The sequence below is a fragment of the Psittacula echo genome (genome assembly GCF_963264785.1).
Source record: "Psittacula echo genome assembly, chromosome: 7".
Classification (NCBI taxonomy): Eukaryota; Metazoa; Chordata; class Aves; order Psittaciformes; family Psittacidae; genus Psittacula; species Psittacula echo.
In genome coordinates, this window is record NC_137740.1 from 29,805,272 (window position 1) to 29,828,803 (window position 23,532).

Genomic DNA, 23,532 nt, shown 5'->3' on the forward strand with positions numbered 1-23,532 from the left:
TGCTTCAAAGCATCCACATTCCCATTAAACACAAAGTTCACTGTGCTTTTACTGATACCACTAATATAGGGATCATGATTAAAGACTCCTTCCAAAAAGTCAAAGTGGTTTTTCTCCATCAGAAGTCAGGGCCATGGACAGACACAACGTGAAACTGTGCAGCAATTGATGTTCAGCATTGAAAATAGCTTTCCTTTCACTTCTTTATCTGACATAAGAACACAGCAAAGACATTTGCTGGTGTAGCAGACCCATGCAACCATCCCTTTGAACAAAAGCAGCTCTCTTCAGCAAGGAGCACATCACAGTTTACAGACCAAGGTGAAACCCCAAAAGTCTCAAGATTCACTGCTCTCACTCATCCCTACCCAGTGCAATAACGCTGTCAGACTCGCCACCTCCTGCCCCTCCAGAGCAGAATGACATAATCTTGTTGTGTTTGTACAGCACCCACCACAAGTTCTATTATTCCCAACCAGATTCATCTGTGCTACTGATCGCAAACAAAAGTAGGGGTGTCTGAGACAATCAAACAGCAGATGCAGCAGAAATGAATTAATTTGTATTTGAACAAAGGCAAAAGCGAGTAGGAGGTTGAAGACAACAAGCTTGATGGAAATTCATTTGAAGACAGAGCTGAAGGGACAGACACTGAAATGGTACATTTCACTGCATACTGTGGAACTGAAAAATGACTGAAAGTCATCTGAGATTTAAACAGTTACAGCAAGGAGTTTATCTTGGTATCTAAGCCGTGACTCTTCAGGGCTTTATAACTCTCCTTAATACATACACCATGGAGACTTCTGCAGCATATAGGAACATACCATCAATCTGACTGAACACCTTTGTACTTTGTATTATACAGACAGGTGCTGAAGCTTTTTTGTGCAAAGGCTGCTTTTTATCTACAGCGACAGGCTGATAATGACACTGGATAAATGTTAACAAAACAAACTTTATTAGCAACTTGAACTATTTAAAAAAGGGGTCTCCACAAATTGAACCTGTAGATGAGTTTAGCCACCCTAAAAAGTGATTCGGTATTATACAGCCACAACAGGGACAATGGAACTACCAAACAGGTTCTATCTGTTCTTTTTATGGGATTGATTTTTTTGTTTTTGATACATTCAAAGCATTATTGCATCAGAAAACATATCATGCATCTTTATGCTTCCAGACAAATTCACCTCGTATTTGTCATTTCTAGCTACATCTCAAAGGTGCACCAAATCTACAGTTTTATAGTTTTAGTTGCATGCTTTGCCTATATGCATGCTGAGATAATAAATATTAAATACAGGAAAGAACATAAGGGAACCAAACTGACATTAGGAATATTTTATGGCAGCTCTGTTATCTTCTGCCAGTTAAAGAACGTGTCAAAAAATTGAGGTAACAAGTGGCCATACCACTCAGCTGAGAATCGTTCAAAATTCACGGAAGTTTTCAGAAATTCAAGTACACAAACACCAGCTGCAACTTGTCAGAAATGCCGGAGAAATTAGGTTGGCTGCATTCTATTAGTCTATTAGCTGGCATTCACACAGCTCCTTGTAAATCCTTTTTCTCACTCGGGGCATATCTTCCTGGGAGAACTGAAAAGGCTGGTCTAAGGCGAGGCACTTGCAGTACTGAGGAAAAGGAAAAGTCTTGATTGAAAAACAGGGCATTTACTATATTAACAATATAGGCCACTAATGTTTAAAAAGCAGTACTCTTACCTGGAGCACAAAAACCCCACAGTCACTGTCATTTTTCTGTTGTGGAATGCACTAAAAGGAAAAGAAACAAGAAGAGACATGTTAGATCTTTACTTATTCTTTTATTCTCTGACTCCTGCTTAAAGTCCAAAAGTAGATTCTTCATAATGAAGTTAGCTCATTCTCAGAGCTAGCTGTTCTGCAGCACAAGAAACTGGAGTTGCAATTACTTATTCTGATCCCAACTTCTGCAAGGTGACACTCAACACCTTGTTAGAATAACACCTAACATTCAGAAAAATATATAATACAGGACAGAAAACAAATTACAAATCTTTCTTTCAAGTTTATTGTCTTTTAGTGACCTACACAGAACAGCATCTTAATTAGTTTATATAAATGTTTGTACAGCATTATCTGCTTTACACAGGACCAAACTATATCAGCAAAGTCATACAGGCCTAGAGGAAGATTAATCTCAGCATCCATGCTACCAGCAGTGGCTTTCTTCCTCCAGCCACACCAAAGGGTCTTGAAGAACATTAAGAGTGGCACATTGTCAGGCAACAGGACTGAGCAAGGCAGTCTCAAATGATAACTTTCAACCTTCATTATTTCTCCAAACATGCTCAATTTTGATACATGGAGCTAAAAAGTCCCACTCGTTAGTGCTGCTATATCTGTGACACTTGAAGAGTAAAAGTAATAATTTTTCCTCAACTCCCAGATCTTCTACCTCATAGAATGCAGGACAAACTCTGACTGCACAGGGTGTGCATGAGTGCAGAGAGGAATCATTTAATGATTACATCAGCATCTAAAAATAAACCTGCGCGAGGAGGGAGCTGTTGGGAGTATGTCGTGTGTGCAATGACCTGTTTGATATCTTTGGAGCCATTATGGTATGGCTAGGCAAATCACACATTCTCTCATTTACACTACACAAGTTATTCCCTTCTATAGTTGTCAGACTTTGTTTACTTGTGATCAAACACAGTGTGTCACAAACAGCCCTGGAGACCAAAGCCCTCTATCCATAGCAAATATAAAATATAGGCAGCAGCAACATTAGCCTGTTCCCTCCCTCACAAAGTCCCATCCATGTGGCATAATTCAGAACAGTCGTTTGGGAGAAGTGAGGAAGCTGAGTCTTCAGCTCATTCAGTGCCTGATCTTGTGCCAGCTTGGGCACCAGCTACAGATTTTGCTGCACACACATTTAATTGTCCAGAGATTAGGCTGAGATCATCAGGTCACTTGCAGAAAGTATTACAGACCTGGTGGGAGCTGAATGAGCAACAGAGCTCTAACTCCCATGTGTAACCAACTGTGTTACTTCTAGCACCCTCCACATGATCAGCATAAACCAATTTACTACTTGCATAAATATACAGGTTTAGAAGCAGCTTCCTAATATCTTAAGGGAAGTCAGACTCCAGGGATTGAATGCTACCATTTACCTTTGTAACAGCCGTTTGCCAACCCTGAAGAAACTCAGGATGATTCTTCTCTTTCGCTTCAGTCAGCAAATACTTTCGAATATTCTTCAAAAAGGAAAGGAAAAAAGCAAAAATATTATTCACCAGCTAAGGAATGAGACATCGACATCTTTGCTGGTATCCTTTTTGACAATGAGGACAAATTTCATGCGAGCATTAAGCATCAGGATCTGAGCTCCGACTTAAAGAACTCTGGTGGGTACTATGCCTTTTACCATCAAGGCTCATTTTGGTCTGTCAAGGGGAGCTTCAACACCCCCCAGCATTGCTGTACACTGGTATACTTAATACTAGGCTAGCTGTGGCACTGGGGCAGAGGGTCAGAGTGCTCTCCCATGCACAGATACACAGCACAGTCTGGCATGTGTTCTCTCCTGGATTACTTGGCTGATACCAAGACCCTTACATTTGATATGATAGCATTTTCCTCCTTGAATCTCAATACAAAATACTTTCAAGTTCTGCAGCTAATCAACAAAGCTCTAGGGAGAGTTTTAGTGACATATAAGAAAAAATAGTCTGACACAAGAGCAAAGAAAAGGAAGCAAGATAAATGAGCCTATGGTCTTGGGTTAAGCAAATCCTACTTCTCTGTAAACAGGCTGGTACTTTATAGCACAATTTAAACGCACTCTAGCACACTAACAATCACTTCAGTGGGTGGATCACTGTGGAGTTTTGGGTATTGGCGCCTCCTTCCCCTAGAAAGGGCAGGAATAAAGATGCCTCATATTTGTGAGACATTTAAGGGCAAATGTTTTGCCAAGAGCAGGATGGGAGAGGCCACATTGCAAGAGACTCCAGGGCTGTTGAGAGGGACCCCTGGTTTATGTTGCAAGTTCAAAAGCTAGAGAGCAGAACAAACATTAGCTTCATCCTCAGCAAATGCCAGCTCGAAACTAGTATCTTCATTCAGAAGTTCTAGATGGGAACTCTCCTGGGTACAATAATTACTACTCTTTAGTAAGCAAACAACTACAGACAGTTAAAAGTAGAGGGCCACTCCATCAAGCAAGCAATTAAGTTGACAAAATTAGCTTTTGTAAGAGGGTCATTACAATTTGCTAGTCCCAGCAAAAATTTCCTGGCTACTGTTTACCAGAAAAACTGATAATTTAACTCCAGTGTTCCGGTTGCAGCTTTGAAAGGTTGCTGGGTTATAATCGGAGGTATACACCCCATACCGATGCAGACAGAGGAGAAAGGAAACAGGGTGTTAACAGCACAGCAACACAAACACCACTGGGCAACACCACAGCATCTTCAGTCCTATTCTCTCACCCAGGCAACCTCCCCTAAAAAGGATTTATCGTTACCACAATTTATCATTTCCTAAACATGAGTCCCTTAACAGTTGAAAGAACTGCCTTTACTTCTGGCTTGTCTGCTTCCCTGTGGCACTTGGCTTAGAGTCCCTGCTTTTTGTGGAAGTGACAAGACAAAGTCACAAAAGGTGTGTGCTGATTTCACAGTCAGACTAATTAGCCAACAGGCAATCCGGTCTCAGCTCCCCACTCTGGTGTGACCCTCAAAGTCTGTTCTTCAGACTCCTTGGCAGGACAAGCTGATTCTCATTTAATATATGACAGCACAAGAACAGACTCGCTGCATTTAAAATTTAAGGCTGAACAGATAAAGGAAAGGAGGGGTTTGTTTGTTCAAGAAAACAGTTCAAACTTTGCAGTCACAGCTGTCACTCTTACCTCTACACAAAACTTAAAATGAATGCCTTGGGAATCATAAAATGAAATAATTCTATTGGGGATGTTCACAGTAATGAGGGACCAGTGGACTTCCAGGTGAATAGGAATTAGCAAGAGAGTCTTTTTAAACAAGTCCACCTGTAAAGAAGAACAATATATTAGACACAATTCCACAGGTACAACACAGCACAGATTAATTGTACCTAAGTTGTTTCTCCACCATCCTGCAATTGGAGTCTTTCACCCACTCCACTCTTTCACCACATTCCTCATGTTTATCTCATACAAAGCTTATTAGCATTCACAAAAAATACAGTTACAGCACACAAAGTGGCTAAGGAGCCCTGCACAGTATCATAGTCACCACTGTATTTGTGACAAAATCCTGCTCGTCTTGTACATTAACAAGTAGGATTTCTTGAGTCATGATGGTAATATTATTGAGCCTCAGTTTTGGTTGAATAATGACACTCTTGTCATGTGAGCACCACTGTTTTCTGTGAGAGCTGCATCATGGATAGCTGACAGTATCGGGGGTGCTGGCTGACACGAATCTCATTGTGAGCCAGCAGTGTGCACTCGCAGCCCAGAAAGCCAACTGAATCCTTGGCTGCATCATAAGTAGTACAGCCAGCAGGCCGAGGGAGGTGATTCTTCCTCCCCTACTTTGCTTCTGCAAGACCCCACCTGAAGTACTGTGTCCAGCTCTGGGGCCTCCAACCTAAGAATGATGTGGACCCGTTAGAGTGAGTCCAGAGGAGATCACGAAGATAATCTGAGGGCTGGAGCACCTCTCCTACGAAGACAGGCTAAAAGAGCTGGGCTTGTTCAGTCTGAAGAAGAGAAGGCTCCAAGGAGACCTCAGAGCAGCCTTCTAGTACCTAAATTGGATGACCGGAAAGGGACTTGCTCGGACACAAGGGCATGTACTCATAAGACAACAGGAAATTAAACTGAAAGAGGGGAGATTTAGATTAGGTATTAAGAATAATTTCTTCACTGTGAGGGTGGTGAGACACTGGAAGAGGCTGCCCAGAGAAGCTGTGGCGGCCTCATCCCTGGCACTGTTCAAGGCCAGGTTGGATGGGCCTTTGAGCAACCTGGTCTAGTGGGAGGTGTCCCTGCCCAAGGCAGGGGTGATGAACTAGCTGATTTTTAAGGGCCCTTCCAAACCAAACCATTCTATGATTCTATGAAGCAGTGGTGATCACAAACATGCTACAAAACCAGCAAGCTGATGTAGTTTGTCTTCCTCTGCTGTAACTCAGGTTCTGTGCCTTGTCAGATGAAGGCAGAGGAGGGGTGCATGATGCTTTGGTGAGCACAGGAAAGGAGGGAGTGAAGAGAGAGCAGATCCATCCTTTCTTGAACTTAACTTTGTAGCGGATGTACTGTGGTCACATGCAAGCAAACAAGGGAGAAGGTCTTAAAGTACAGAACAAGTAGATCAGATGCAAAACCCCCAGTGTGTGTGTGGCAGATGAGTCCTTATGCTTTTGGAAGCCAGCCAAGACAGGGCCTTTCATGATCTTCCTTTTTCCAGCTCCTCTTGAAATGCGCATCTAATTGCTGGGGTTTTGATGGTACAGCCCAGAAAATAAGCTAAAATAGAATACTGAACTAAACAAACTCATCCTGTGGGAAGATTTCTATGTTTTTTTGTTTGGGGTTTTGTTTTTTTTTTTAAGCACTGTGCAATTTGAACAGTACATAATTGCTGCAGCACTGGTAAAGACAGGTCGTTTGTAGGAGAGAAAAGTGTATTTTTTGAGTAACAGTGGGAAGCTGAAGACACAAAGATGTCTGAGCATTCACAGCAGCTATCAGGCAAGCCTTGCTCAGAACAGTACTTTAAATGGCACAAACATTGACAATCCCTGCTCCCACCTGCAGAACCTGCTTCCTGACCAGATTACAATATACTCGCTACACAACGATCCATCATTTTTGGAGGGAAGCAAAGAGATGTCACCCAGCAGCAAGTGGAGCCCATAAAGGAAAACTGGAATAAGATAAATGAACTACACCTTCTGTGATGTCCAGCAACAGCAGCGCAGTGCTAAACACAAGGGTCCTCATGTGACCCTAGTTGTGGGATTGCTGCAGGCGTGCAGAAAAGTCGAAAAAGACAGCCAGAAGCTTTAGTTAAGACCTGATGTGCAGAAAGAATGGTGGCAACCTAGATTTCCTTCACCACCACAGTGCAGTCAGCTAGCTGACATGAGGGTGGACCAGAGCAGGAGTGCCAACCTGATCAGTGGCCAGAAAAGTGAGGCACAAACAGGAGCCTTGAAACCACTGCAGCTAGATGCAGAAGAGCATGTCCCTCTGGGCTCTGGCCTCCCATATCCCGGGAAAGAACATTCATAAAACCTGGTACAATACTCTGGTTTGTTCAAAAAGCAGAAACAAGTTCCCCTTAATTGCATATTGCAGGACAACGCAATCTACTGAAACCTTCCAGTATAAACTGCTTAGTTTTCATTCTTGCTTTCAAGATTCTTCAGGAATTCAAGTGTAAAGGTCTGAACAACTGTCCTACTCTCATCTCATCCCTTCTCAGCAGCAACAGGAATACAGGTTGTGCTTTCAGAATCTACCTTCACTTTGCGGTTTTTTGCAAAACTTGGGTTGGTGGAAAAAAAGAACATTAAAAAAATATCTGGGAATATTAAGCACCCATATTCAGTCTCTCTTTAAAGAGATTTTAATAAATTATATGAACAGACTTTATATTTGGATAATGAGTTCATCTCTAGCATTTCACAGATATGTGCTATTTAAGTGCTTCTGCAGAAAGACCATACATTCATACATGGTCCTTGATTAGTCTTGCCTCATATTAGAAAGGACAAACATTCACAGAAGAAAAAAAAAAATAAAAAAAATAAAAGAGAGTACTGCTCTTTATATTAGCTGCCTCAGAAAATACCACACCTGGTACGGGTCCTGGAAAGCAAGGGGAATTCTGTTCTTCTCATGCGAACAGTGGTTCAGCTTATTAACTGTGGGTCTCTAATTTCTGCTTTTCAGTACCTGTATGTGTTACTCAGGAGTAACAATTTGATTTTATGAAACAATCCCAGTTTGAAATAAAAGGAAGAATCAGAATTAAGTCTGCTCTCCCATAGATTAGTGTACCTGGCACTGTCAGGAGCATCAAGAGACATTTCTTGCAGCTAAATTAACAGCCTGCATGAACATACACAATGAGATAACCTACCAACACTGAAGATTAAGCCATTCAAAGTACATTTTCACAACACAACCATACTAACTTGAATAATACCACCCGACTATTTTTATTAACCTCTTCCCACTTTGTATAGCTCCTTTGCAAACCCATCCTTTGCCGATAACACTTTGTAACTTCCTTTCAAGTTAGTGATTCAACCCAGCCCCAAAGAACAAAAGCACTGATGACATGGAGTTAACAGGATACCTTTTTAGTCCATCGTTTCACCCCATTATATCCTTTGGTTACGAGCTGTCTATGAAAAAAACTGTTAAAGAAATGAACCTAAAAAGAGAAAGAGAAGGAATGAGCACAGAAATCCATGCACAATCATTCCCCCTCCCCCATGATAATTTATACAAAATAATATGTAACGAGGCAATATTTAACGCAGGTTTAGAAACAGAACCCTGGTAGAGGTTCTGCCAAGCCTATACTATTGCTGTTCTTCAGCAAGCAAATAAAGCAAGCCTTATTTCCATCTATTCTATGATGTGAGCCACTGCAGTATTTATATTTACACTTTTGTATCTCCAGGCATATCATGTTTAATTTTTTATTGCAGATCAACTTGCAAGATAAACAGCAGGACAAGAAGTTACAGGTTTTGTTGCTTTTTACAGGAATTAAGGAAAAGAACACTGGACTGGCAAAGGGGGGGGGGTGGAAAAGGGAGTTATTTGTGATTTTAGTTGTTGGAAGCGCTGAGATTAAAAAAAAATAAATTAAATTGATCAAAATGGTTATTAAATTCAGTTCACCACCACGATCATTTGTATTCAACTACTATGACCAGCTCTGGACAAAACCAATATTCTGCATTCCTTCTGTAACTAAAAGGATGTAGTATACTTTGTATACAAACTAACTGTTGTAAAGCCCTAAATTTATGGCAAAAAAACGTATGCTTATGTTAAAAAAAAGTATTTAGGTCCAGGTTAACACTATTATTCCCTGTGATTAGCTTCTTGCAATTACAGGAACAGATTAGTACAAATGGAAATCTGCAACATCTGTTTTTAACAATTCTGCTACTGTGGAGGCAGTAGACGGCTTGAAAAAAGTTAGAAAATTCAGTATCTGAAAACGCAGTCTAACACCCATTAGCTATGCCAACAGACTTCAAAACCACATTCTGAGGCAGCAGCACAAAATCTCCCATGAAGATTTCAATTACGCACTATGAAGAAAACGCACACACAAGCAAACAGATACAATCTCCAACACCCCAACCCTAGGTGCACACTCAGGAAGTATAGAGAATACTAATGAAGAATCACCATCACCACCAATCAAAGCAACAACGCTGCTTCTTCTGAGCTTGAAGATTTTAAGAGTTATGTTCTGCAGGACTCATCTAAAAATGGCTTTGTTCAGTTCTTCCTTTGTGGGCTCACCTGAAAATTGTTCAGCTCTCCTAGTAAACAGATGGCTTTTTATAATTGCCACTGCTGCAAATTTGGTCACAGAGACGGTAGGGGTTGATTTATTTTTTTTTTTCCAACTGCCATCAACAGTTAGACCCTGAAGTTGGGAAGCAGTAAGCATTCTGTTCAGGATGCACAAACCAAAGAGAGTCCTGTAGAGTCACTGCTGCCAAGGAACCAAGCAGCTCTGCATCAGTTCAGATTCACTAGGCAGGCGGCTGACACAGCTTGAGCTGTTACAGCCCCACAACTACAAGGTGGGCAGGTGGGCAAGTGCAAGCAGCACATGCGCATGGTTCAGATGCTACGATTCATGGTTTGTCATCTCAGCAGAAATTAATCTTCATCAGAAATTTCACCTGACACTAGACTAGTGAGCAAGGGCATGGAAAAAGCACTTCAGAAGCAGAAAAGCTGGAGACAGTAAGCTCTAGGGGAGAAAGGAGCACGGGATAAGCACAAACAGGTCACCTGTCTTCTACAGGTACATTAGTAACATCAGCCTACCACAGAGATCACCTGCAGAGCTAATCTAATAAATTCCTGAAACAAGGGCAACAGCGCTGAAAACTGTATTTTAGCACAGGAAGAGAGGAAAATTTGAGTAGCAGATAGCAACAAATTATAACAGAATCACTCAGATCATTGAGCTAAATCTCAATTCTGTAGCTGAAATAGTCAATGTTTCACCCTTCCCTCGAAATCTCTCACTAGGTACATTTGCATAATAACAAAAAAACTCACCTTTCCAGGGACTGCATCCATAACGAGTTCACCATACATGTTAATTATCTGTAGGAATTAGTAAATAGTTGAATACATACATTTTGTAAACTGCAAGTAAGTTCGTAAGTTCCCATAAAATGTAGGACCCTTCACAGTCAAAACAGCAATAAGGAGGTGAGCAATTATAGTGACATTTTGCTGCAGTCTGAAGGACAAGCACTCTGGAACTAATAGTGGTTGGCACAGAGAGACTGTAACTAGCTGCTCTAGGTCTGCTTTAATCTGAAACGCAGTTTAATTCAATTTAAGTCTACTGGTGCATGCCATGGGCACTGCAGCCTTCATAGGTTTTTGACTGTGTGCCACAGGCTGCTGCTTCACCCCGCTTTTGTCTGTTACCTGCTCAAGCTTGGGGATGGGGGAAGGTGCTAACACCTCTATGGGTAGCCACAATTTTCTCAAAATAGTGCAACATAGTTTCTTCAAAAGGCAACAGTTCAGTTGTGATACCTTCCATCTTCCAGACTCATAACCACTATTATTGCATCTGCCATTGTAAAAGCTGCTCACCACTTCTTTTAGTGTACAGTAAGGACAGTCCACCTATAATGTAGCAGAAGGTAAACAACTAATATCCTAATATTAATGGGCTAAAACGAGTTAAGGAAGCACATAAACATCAAGCATCTCTGACCTGGTCATTCAGCCAGTTTTGGCCTTCCAGTGTAGCTAAATCATCCATGTCTAGCATGTGCTTATTATAGAAGACCCGGAAATTGCACATGGAGGTTTTTGGATGTTTTTCCCGATACTTCACAATTTCCCTCATGATAAAAGGTTTTCTAAAACAGGATTGAAAAGGTAGAAAAAAAATCATAAGTCAAGGTTAAGCCAAATGTGCTTCTGTTCTGATAGGTGTTAGACATGGAGCGTGCAGTAGCAATGCAAGCAATCTGTCCTTTACAAAGTCTAGAATTAGATAGTGCTACACACCTATGGGAGAAATCTTCATTAAAGACTTCATTTAATCTTCCCATGACATCTTTTTCACACAGTGGTACTAAACTGCCATACTTCTTCATAACTTCATCTAGGAATCCTTCAAATATATTAGAAAAATGAAAGTGCAATCATATAAAAGAACCTTCCAAGTTCACTACTCCAGTGAAGCAGTCATTTCTTCCTAGTATGAGCAGCAATCATTCTGCATGCAACCAACAAACAGCACCACACATGGCAAGTATATATTTAAGAAAACTGAGTTCAAATTGGCAACATTAAATAAAAGCGGGGGTAGAGGAAGAAGGACAAAAATAAAAAAAGCAGCAATCTGATCACTCATCTTCACAGGAAAATATCAGACCCCATTCTTGCCATACACACACATATATTCATCAAACTAATTATACCAGTGTTATAAGGAGAATCCACACCCCTGCCTATTTCAATTAGCAACTTAAATAATTTTACTGCAACAGGATAAGCCATTAGTTTCTGCAACAGTTGTCATTGAAAACCCAGTATCTTGTCCTTACGATATGCGAATTACTCTCCTCAGATGTAAGCAGCCTTGGTTGGCAGAGCATATTTGCTGTCTGTTCAGTTCCTCTGCTGTCACCATAGTGAACAGAAAAGGCACCAGACAGATTCTCAGCAAGCTTAACTCACTTAACCTTGCATCCTAGGGATGGCATTTAAGGTGACACAGCCAGCTGTCTCAGCCTGCCATTGCCTGGGAAAGCACTGGGCAGCCGTAACACCAGAAACAAAAGATACAAACTTAGGAAATAATGAAGAGATGAATGCTGGAGGAATCTAAAAAGCTATGAAATAGATTATTTTTTCCTCAAGCACAAGACTGGAACACTGGAGACATAAATTCCATCCAAGCATCCAAAACTACTTCAAGAATGAAAGAGAATGGAAAACAGAATTTCAACACTTGCTAGTGAAAAGGGGAAAAAAGAACAAGTTGTCCAGCTTTCTGAAAATTAATTTTCTAATGCTGCAGAAAACATGTTTTGTATACAGAACGCTGGATCTGAGATCAGAGTCCAGGGATACCACACCAACCCAAACTACAGCGCTCTTCTCCAGCCAGGGTGTGATGGCAGAGAGCATCACTGGACAGTGTATGGTCAGCTATCTGCTTACTAAGACTTTAACAACATTTCCTGGAAACTTTCGAGTATCATGATGGGAAGAAGCAAGACAAGAGAAACATGGCAGATAAAAAAGTGCCAGAAGTAAGAAACAGTAAGAAAAACAGTAAGAAAAGAACTAGAAAAGAAAGAAGAGAGACCAAGAACAAAACTCCAAAAGCTGAGAAAAACTGTGAAGTATAGCAAGAAGTACATCTGGATGTGTGACAGAAGAAGGGAGGACTGAAGAGAGAGATCAGACAACAATGAAGTACTCTTCATGGGAAGATAACCTTCCTTGCAACACTGCCACACAGTTGCCTAACAACTTTTACCCCTTACATCTCAGTAGACTGCACCAGGAAGGATATTTCTCACTGGCTAGAAGTCTAGATAGACGATGCATAGGGCATGTATGTGGACCTTATTCTCTTTCAGCATATCTAATTTCTAAAAGCTTTTTATTCATACACAAAGAGGAAGGACTGTTCTCATAGCTACAACTAACAGCAGCAGAGCTCCAGGAGACCTCTATCTAGGCTCTGACTTCACTTTAGCTTGTGTAACTGAGTAACTCAAAGAGGAAAATACAAAGTTTGGACCTAGTGCATGATCAGACACCCATCATAAACAGGATTCACCATGGAGCTCCGTCTGATAACAAATATCACATCAGAATACACTAAATATTGCAGCCCATTAACATCTGAGTTCAGCTGCTGCAGAGAAATTAAAAACCTGAGAGCATCCCCAACATTTACACTTGTTTCATGCCTCAACCCTAGCAACTCTTGCTACGTTAACAGTTATCTTTAGGGTACAGTTAATTATTAACATTCTTAAAAAGACAAGAACTCCTGTACATAGTTACACCAAAATTAAAATTCTTTTTTATAGCTTTTCAGCTGAGAAAACTCAGAAGAGCTGTACAATTGGTATGAATATGTAATATAGACTTGGCTTAAATCCTCAGGGAGGAACCCTCAACTCTGAAGAAAATGGAAATTGGTCTCACCTACCTTCATGCAGAAGCTAGGTAAGAAAAACATTATTGTGTGGGAAAGCTTGGTACATTTGCTGCCTTTTAATTTTAATTTTTTAAGTTACTCAGGCCTCCTCTGAACAGGAATATGACTGCCTATCAGCCTGGAAAACAGTAACCTTTGCCACTCTGACAGAGTCTTGGTTCTTGACTGCTATGGAAGGACCATATGCCTTTTTCTGTTGGACAAACTTTAAAACTCCACTGCAGAAGTGGTCCATTCACTATGGTACCACAGTTTCTCTCCATTTCTTACATAGTGCCTGCTCCTTGCTGGATCATGTAAAGCCAGTCATAGAGAAACACATCCCATACTAACTTGCATATATGGATGTGGAAAGCTATATCATCTTTTGAGGTTCCATATCTCCTTCTTGATGTTTTGCTTTAGAGGATCAATTGCAAAACTGAAGGACAAAAAGGTCTGCAGAAAAATCAGAGCATGTCAAACTTCAAACAATCCGTTTAATGCTAACACCAGCTTCAGGTTTATGGGAATCTATGAAGCAAATTTCTCCAAAGGAAGACTTTGGTTACCAGAAAACCACTAACTTGAACATTATATTAAAGGTACTAGGTGGCACAATGTGTTAATTTACTGTTCCTTACTATGTGTACGGTGTGATGCTAGACATAAATAAGACAGATTACTATTTTTACCATGTTCCTCTTTAAAGAGACTATCAAATACTGCATGCTCAGCACTGAGTGCAAAAATCCCAAAGTCTTTTTCCTGAACCTTTGCTAAAACTAGTCTTGCCTTTTTTGAAAAGTATTACCTAATAAGATTCATTAACCCTACTTTATGAACAATTGTAGAGAAAACTAAGTGACAATGAAAAATATGTTACTGGCTATTGAAACCTGAGATTCATTAAGTGATTTAGTTGCAGTCTAAGAGCAAGACAAGAAAGGATAAGGCTGGAAGTATTGGAACACCAGGGATTTTTCAAAAACCAAGCTGAGTAATAACTGTCAACCATTTATACCGTTGGTAGTTTTAACCCCATATCATCTTCTGAACCACATGACAAAGACATTAAAAATGCTTATCAACAATTTTTCACAAAGATTATGTTGTATTCTCTAAAACAAAAGCAGACAGACTATTCAACTATCCCTCAAAACAGCTTGTCAGATAAGCATAGATTTGTCCTTCCTTCATGCAGCCCTCCTCTTTGCAGCCTCATTTCATTAAGTGTTATGATAAGCACCCTTTACAGTTCACAAAAAACCCCCGTTTTAATAAAGGAATTAACGCAACATGTAAACTCCACAACACATCCAGCAGTTTTCAGAAACTCCTGGAAGCCCTAAGATATGTAAAAAAGGTGTACCACAAAGCCACGTCGCCAACTGCTCATCAGCCACCCGAGAAGTTTTCTGACTGTTTCTTTTGCCTCCTTTATGAGTTCCGGATTTTAGTCGTGTGCTTTCTGGTGAAGGCTCCTCAAGAGGACTTTTACAGTAAGGGTGATCTAGTAACTCTGCACTAAAAATGTCCAGGTTTAAGGAGCCCTCTACTTCCATTTGGCTAGGGCTGTCCTCCTTATGTGCCAGCTCCATGGATAAAAGTCCATTTGAAAAATTATGATTGACATCGGAATCCTGCAAGGAGGATTGCGACAGTATCATTCCATCTACACCCATAACCTCATTAGATTCAGCATCATCTTGACCTGAAACAGGAATTTCTTTTCCTGTCACAGACACGAAAATGTCAGAGCAATGCTCCTCTGCCACAGCCCCGTTGGTCTCCACCTGCTGCAAGGTCTCTGCCTCTGTAGATGCTCTAGCATGCAGTTCTGGTGGGACAGCATCTGCACTGCCATCAGGCCTTCTGGATTCTGGCTCCTCAGAACACCGCTCAGCACATGGTAATGCATCCTGCGTACAGCAGACCTCAGGTGTGCATGATTCATTCTCCTCACCTAAAGATTTGGGTGTATTAAGGTTCATATCTGATAAGCTGTACCGGTTCCAAACACGGTTACTTTTAGATTTCCAGTAGGAAAGCCAATTACACAATCCACTTTCAAAATCCTGCTGAAGCGTCTCTTGATGGTCCCCTGTAACTTTCTTCAGCCACCTTGGCTTGATTTTTCTCAATTTGCAGGTTTTGCCTCTTGCTTGAAGTTGCGGGAATTTTATAATTCTATAGCGAAATCTAACCATAGAAAGTTTCTTATGCATCATAAATAAAGATCTCTTTTTTACAGTATGATGGTTAAATTTGGACCTCTTTATAGCTGTCAAGGGTCCACAAGTTCCATTCCACTCCCTTTTCAACACCATTTCCCTTTACAGTTGTTTAAAACTACTAGGACTCTGTTGCCCTTGCCATTATTGCTCTTCTCCCTGCTATATACAAAACTACCTTTCTTTACAGGTAAGGCAGCACCATCCAGTGTACCACATGAAACATAATGGCTGTTGCCAGAGATGCTATTAAGAATTGCAACAGTTTCAAATTCTTCATTCAAGTGGTCTTCACTCTGAAAGAATTCATTGTTGAGTTTTCTTACTACTTTTCCAGATGGGCTTTTGGCTTTGGGATAGGGACAGGATCTTTTTGCTCTCAGTAAGAGGAAAGCTGTATGGTTCAGTGGCAGGCTTTTGATAGGTTTCTGCATTTAGAGTTGCCTCAAGAGCCCACCTGCTCTGGAGCTCAAGTGCCTTCCTTCTGCACTGCAGTCTTCTGTACAGTTTGTTGTGATTTAAGCTCACAATTAGCTGAGCACTGTGTCTTTTCTTCTTAGCTAGGAAAAATTGCTTTTGGAAGCAGTATTTCCCAAGCTCCCCAAATGCAGTGGTCCATCTTCTAGACTGAGCCAGCAACTGACTTCTTTTCCAGAGCAAATGTTGCCTGCAGTTTTTCATTTTTCTGCTGCATTTTGATCTTGAAAACAGCTGAAAGAATAAAGGAAATGAATTCAGAGTTATCTTGACTGTAACATAATAGCAAAACACTAAGGCACATTCCTCAGGCAACATGCCTATCTATAATTCCACCTGTCCTCCAAACACCATTTCATGTTCCCTAGGACATTCTCACTTGCAACAAGAGGGAAAAGAAGCAATAGTTGCAATGGCTTGGTGCATAAAGAGCTCTTCTCATTTACCTTCCCTTGAGGTAAAGCAATAAACAGGTAATCCCCACCCAGCCCACACTCCCTGTAATTTTTGACTTTCTGGCCTGAGGTTAAATCTCTCTCAATACCCATGTTGTAGAGCAAGCACAGTTAACTATCTTGCCTCAAAAAGCTTTTGAAAAACAAAACTTTGAAGTCCAAGTTAGTCAACAAGTGTGTGCAGGTACTTGATTTCATCAGCACTGTATAAAGGGAATACATATTCTTGTGCAATAGATGTTAGCAGGTACCCTGAAAACACTTCACATGCTCACACAAACTCTTCCCTTAAAGGAACAGTAATAGACACACTGCCACAGAAATTTTGATTCTCTGGCTAGATAAAGAATGACACAGCTTACTCTGTGAACCGGTTCCTTATTTGCAGTAACAAGTCACTCCATAAGGCAACACCACCATCACCTTCTATAATTAGTGTTTATCTTTGCATTGACAAAGCAATATCAATTCAGGACACCAGTTAATCAGCTTAAAATTCCTTTCCCCACTGAAAACCTGCATCTCACAAGTGTGCAATAAGAGACTACACAGGAGTGTAAAGCCTGCAGAGTAATATCTATTCATCTTCACTACATAATTAAAAATATTAATTCAAAGGTAGAAGAATCCAGGAACACAAGGGGAAGGCATCAGCTGCACACATAACATAGGATGTTTCACGCGACTTGTCCCAGCCTCACCAAGTACATCACATCTCACATCTGTATTTTACAACAGCTTTTCTTTTTCTTAAATTCAGAAATGGACTTTGTTTCCCTCTGTCCAACTGATTCTGACTTACAGACTATTATAACAAATTTTCCTTTACCCACATCTGTCCCAGGCATTACACAGAAGCATCACCTAGCTGAAAATAAAGGAGCCTCTAAGTGGAAATAAAACATTAACAATTGGACTTTAAAGGCAAATATGAACGCTAGATACCTGCAAACCCAGGTATTTAAAGTATTTAAAGTCTGACTTAAAAAGCTCTTCTGCATTTTTCACTCTACTCAGATATAAACATCAGGTAGCTTTTTTTTTTCTCTATTAGTTGTTGTGGAGGAATGAGAGGGGAGTAGAAAAGCAGAGAGGATGAAGAATATCATTTAGCACTCACGTAAAGCATCCCTACCACAGAGAAAACAGTCCTTAGAAAGGAACCTGGCTACCTCCACTGACAGAGATGTGCAAGACAGTATAGCTTAACAGTGTAAGCACTGCAGTAGAGTACAGCTCTTTTGTAACCCTCTACTAGTCACCATGCAACTTAGTTATCATAAAAATCAACACATAACATCTAATCATGCCAACTTTCTCATACTTGCTCTTTTAGCACTTACATATTTCTCCACACTAGATCCAGTTTACTACTGGATATTTTATTTTTTTTTTTTATGCTACAAACTCTACATTTCTGCCTATTGTGTACAGTACCTACAAAAGATTCCTTGAGTGGCCCCAGGAAACATCAGCCAAACCAGTGTCTTGCTAAGACAGCTCACTGCAGCCACATTTCCATCCAGGTAAAACAAACCAACCCACCAAAACCATATCATTCTGAGCAGAGCCACATATACAAGGGGCTTCTGCCAGTGCAGCAAGTCTTGAGTACTCTAAGAAGAGCACAGCACATGAAGGTAATGGTTTCACTGCTGCTCAGCCTCAACAACATGCGCCCAGGAACTGTGCAATATACATGCCAGGTTTTAAGAACCCTCCTGAATGACTTGGAGTCATCACTTTTCTCTTTCCTCTCTCATTGCGAAGTCCAACAAGAAGCATCCCCTCCACAGGCACTGTCACAGAAGTTAGTCATGGAAGAAAGCTGAGCAATCACTGGTTTTGTGAACAGCTGTGGATTACACGGGAGCTGAAACACCTACAGCTGCCACTGTTTCACCCATAGTAGACTGAACTAATAATCACAGTGGGAAAAATACTGAACAAGATCCTAGCAAAGATAAGTCCTGACAACAAAAAGAACCTGAGGCAAACTAGAATTGAGAGACAAGAGTGGTGCCACAGTTTCAACACAATCAACTGCAACAGCAGCAATCGAAATAGCTCATTAGTATCATGAAATCCAGCTTCTTACACTGCAACAAAAGAAGATCTTAGGAAAGCTATTCTACCCACATGTTCTTCTGCTTCATTTTTAACTGAGACCATAAAAAAATGCTTCACGTTATAATTTACAGGATTAAAAAATACCTCATGTTTGCCTGTGATGCACACACCAATTTCTCCACATTCAAGGTTTTTTCTGCACAAAAAATCCTTAAAATGGGAGGAAAGTCTAAATCATTTAATCCAGGCAAACCTTTCCTACTCTCCCCTCTCCCTTTTCAAACAATCAGTTTTGAGTCTGGATCCCTTTAAAGCAAAGGCCTCCAGGGAGTAGCTAATCCCAGTTCTAGGAGCTGAAACAGTTCACTTTTCTAACAGCAGTATTACTTTGAATGACAAAAGATAATCCATACACAAATATTTAATTAAAGGTGCTGCTTGAAGAACTTACTTTCTATCAGTGCTACAAGGCTATTACTGGTTTTACTCGGCAACATAAATCAGGAAGGCAAAAGGACAGCTTAAAAGCGCATTGCTAGAAAATGAACTGAAGTGAGCAACAGAAGACCAAAAATTAAGTAAGCACCACTCAAAGTTTAAGAAGTTGAAGGGAAAGTCACATCTCCACCCCATACATTGACACAGATGAAAAAAATCTCTGAAATGGAGGAACTTGCACCATTAGGAGACATTTGCTTTGTATAAGGCATACCTCTCCTGCGCGGAGATGCTGCTGAGACTATGCCAGCAAAATCTTAAGCCCAGAAGAACTCAAGATGAATGCCTCCCAGAGACCACAAATGAAAGAAATTTACTGTCAGTAGTCCTCAACCCTCTGGCTATGTTTGACATATCACCTGCAAATGATTATATACTAAATGGCACAATCTCTTTTGCACTGGACAAAGACAACACCAAAGCGTTACAGCTCTCTACTAACGACAGATTCTGGTCCTAAATTTGCTTTGTATTCTAAGCTTTTAAAAGTATACTTGGGAGTCACTCAGTTTTTAGAATAGAGACATCCCTAGAGCTCTGGTAAGCTACAAGCAAGCATGACCATGTCAACTTGACATAAAGCTGGCCTGAAATTCACTGAACACCTACACACAAGGAAAGGAGGAATGTGAGGCCCGTGATCCTTTACTGAGTAACAAATTCAGCATAGACACATGCTATATTTTTCTTTAAGCAATTAGCAACTCACGCCATTTGCAATTTACACGGTTGCAGCTTATGCCACCTTTAGTGAAATTAAGTACTGTAAAAGACACTACATATTTAAATCTTTCACCAATTTTAAGCCTGTTACAGTTTGATCACTAATTAGTCCTTGGCAGCCCTATTTATTTTTGGCAGGTTTGGAGAGCACAGGTTTTCACTGAAGAGGACAGAAATGGGAAAGGCAGTCCCAGCCAACACTGCTGACAGGACTCGAAGTGTCAGACCACAGATACCTTTTGTTCATGTGGGCACAGAACAAATCCACAGTGCTGCAGCAGCACAACTACTTCATACTTAGATCAAGCTATCTAGGGCTGCATCTGGGTGGCCAGCAGATCAAGAGACACATGCAGCTGGCAATTCAAATACAGCTCACTTGCTAACTCTTAGGTTGTTATTTCCCCCACCCCTCCCCTCCAACTGTCCAGTTTTTATTATTGCTATTTATGAAAGAAGCTTGTTTCGAAGAGCATCAGTAATGTAATCAGCAAACAGCCTTGGGAGCCTGGCCTTGAGTGGGCACGAGTAATTCATGCATCACCTGCTCCCAAGGGAGGCAGCAGTTCTTGCAACACCCTGCAAGTCCAGTCTTTCCCAGGGGAGATCAGGGCTGACTCTCAAAGACAAAAGACAACCAGGAAAGAGAAATCAGGCCTGAGGCTAGAGAGCTGGGCCGTGCTGTGCAAGAGCATGTCAGCCCTCTCCCAACCGGAATCCAAAATTTGAAAGACAGAGAAAGGAAACTGGGGAAAGGTGCCTCTCTTCAAAGCACAGCATGGCCAGAGCTAAGCTGATAATGTCAGGAAGTCTGAAATGATTCAATTAGCCCATGCAGAAGTAACGCGGATTCACAGCACTGGGAACTATCTCCTCTTTTCTTTCTTTTCTGACTTGCCCAGCACAGTTCTGTGAACTATAAACCAAACATTTTTGTCCAGAGGTGAAACAAGCCCTAAGGAAATGCACTTTGACAAAACATAACATATTAACGCAAGACCATACGGAAAAGGCCAAAGTCCAAAGTCACCAACTTATGGGAACACAGCTGGACACGCAGCTGATGACCTCAGCTATCACACTGCAAGGCTTAAACTGGTACAGTTACTTCGGTTTCTTCCCTTCTCCCTACTAGTGTTCCGGGAACTAACCCACAGTCTCACCCGCTTGGCCACACATCTGCTAAATTTATTTCCGGCAAGATGATTATAATTTATTTACAGAAACATCCTCCTTCAGGCTAAATTAGATTAGTGGAGATATGGCTATCAAGTAAAATAGCATTTAAAAGAAATGCTGTCACAAATCAGAGTGATGAAAAATGTCTAGATTAAAGAACCCAAAGTTACTTCTGTACAAGCAAGTAGTAAGGACATACCTAATTTTTCATCTTTACGCTTCTGATTGATTTTAATGAAATATCAGTCAAGCTTTGTGCCCTCCTTCCTGAATACCTCTGCAAGGCAGAAGCATGGAAGTAGCTGAAAGAAAGTCTTAAGAACTTTGCTGCTCAAGCCCTGTGAAGGGAACAGAAACTGGAATTTCAGTCAAGGTCCTTGCACATGTCTGGGCTCAAGGGTCTCCCTTGTGTTTTCTAGACTTTCCTCAAAGTGTATTTTCACACGCATTAAACACATATTCCTGCAGCTTTGAAAAAAAGATGACTTCTCTACTTATGCAGTGACACACACATAGGTAAGTAAAGGCAAGGCTATTACCAAAGGCATTCTTCTTCTCTTCTGAGTGGGAAGTTTGGGCTAGAACAAGTTTCATTTGCAGATGGCTGTAGGGAGACCACATTAGCTAAACCTCCTCACCTGAGGAACACAGCTCTGCCTGTTACTGCTCCACGGTCCAGCACCCCACCTGTGACAATCACTCCACTGAGCTTCCCCGGCCCTGCCTGAGCAGCGCAGCCCAGTTTGGATGGGTGGGCAGGGCAAACAGCGCTGGAGCAGATAAGTTCTCCCTGCTTACACAGCAAAGAGAATGGGAGTCTCTGTGAGCAAAAGGGCAGAGAAGTGGGGTCGAGAACTCAATGATGGGGAAAAAAAAAAATCTCTTAACTGAAAATCCCTTTTTACAGTTGCCCAGCTCCACCAATGCACTTACTCTCACAGTCTTGTAGTTACGGACAGTCTACCCGAGCCTTCCAGGAGAGAGTGGCACTGAGAGACTTCTCACCACCTCGGGCTTTTCCCCAGATTCCCTGTTCTGGCGAGCCCAGTCAAACCCCGGTGACGACGCCAGGAACCAGGCGACAGCGCCTGCCCACGGCACCCACTGAGCGACGAGGAGAAGCGGCAGACCCATAGAGAGGGCCGGAGGCAGCACAGCGGCGAGCAGCGCCCAGCGACATCTGCCCACGGCTCCGGGTTAGTGTCCGGCCGCCGCCGCTCCCAGCTCCCCCACTTTCCAGCCACTGACGTGGGGCCAAACCCGGGCGAGAAAAGCCTGCGCGCTGCCGCGGGTGGCTCCGAGCGGACACTGCCTCCCGCTTCCTCGGCCCGCACAGCGGGACGAGCCAGAGCCGCCCTGCAGCAGAGGCCCGGCGGCCTCTGACCAGGCCGCGCTGCCACGCACTCGCGGGACCGAGCACCGGGCGGGCCAGGGCCGCTGCTCAACCGCCGTAACGGCCCTCACGGGTCCACCACCCCCCACCTCACCTCCGCCCGCCGGCGCTGCCCGGCTCATCCCCGCCGCCGCCAGGGCCGCGCTCCGCCCCCGCCGCACGCCGGGCCGGAAAGCGCTGCGCCGGCGCCGCCGCGTCAGCCTAGCGACGGGGTGGGGGGCAGCGGCCGGCGGGGCACGGCGCCTGCGCCCTCCCGCGAGTGGTGCAGGGTCGGCGGCTGGTGGGGCAGGGCCTGTTCTGTTCGGTCCTGCACTTCTTTTCCGGGAAGTCCGGGTAGGGCATCCTTGGGGCGTGTGAGTCAGGAAGGCAACAGGGGCCTTTCCTGGTGCCATTGTCACTCTGCAGCAGACTCCCCAGCTTCTGGGTCTGGGGCCCGCGGCTGTCCCCTCTTCCGCGGCACAGCAGCAAGAGCTGCAGAAACGAGGAGTTTAATAACCTGAGTTTGTAAAATGAACCGTTAATACCTCGGTATATGGCTGTGTTTCTAGTGAACCCAAGTTAAAAAATTCCCGTTGTTACTCCGGCGTCAGCCGTGTAGCAAAAGTGCTAGTACAAGCGGAGCCGCAGGCAGGGCTTTGCCAGGCTGAGGCGGTGGAGCTTGCAGGCTTCGGTTTTCCCTGCGCTGCCCTTTGTGGGTCAGTTAACGTCTCTGTTCCGTGGTTCCTCCGCCTGAAGAATGGGGAAGAAGATAGCGGCCAGTTCCACTGCTGCGCTGTGCCGTACATTTCCCATTGTGAAAATGGGAAATGCTCCAGCACCATTGCGTTTTTGTTGCTGGGTGGAGGAAGGTTACACTTCTCTCATCGAGTAGCCCCTGTGAGGAGAAGCTAAAAGATTTTCCAAATTACAAGAAGTCAGTGAAGCAGGGGAGATTGGGAAACAGCCGTGAGGCATCAGTTTTGCTACAGCTTTGCAGGAGGTGAACTGTTTTCCTCCAGAAAAGGCCATGGTTTGTGAAATGCTATAACAAATGGGGAAAAAAAGGGATTGAGAAGACAA

At 42.4% G+C, this 23,532-nt stretch overlaps 1 protein-coding gene across 1 annotated transcript; it reads right to left on the reverse strand.

Annotated features, from left to right (window-relative positions):
* Nucleotides 1-649: 649 nt before the first annotated feature.
* Nucleotides 650-16,244, reverse strand: SENP5 (SUMO specific peptidase 5). Its single transcript, XM_080623541.1, is given in 10 exon segments — nt 650-1,637; nt 1,728-1,778; nt 3,167-3,250; nt 4,909-5,046; nt 8,351-8,428; nt 10,315-10,362; nt 10,991-11,138; nt 11,290-11,395; nt 14,817-15,767; nt 15,770-16,244. Coding segments are annotated over 10 exon segments (2,058 nt in total). The 5' UTR covers nt 16,113-16,244; the 3' UTR covers nt 650-1,526.
* Between the last annotated feature and the right edge of the window lie 7,288 nt (nt 16,245-23,532).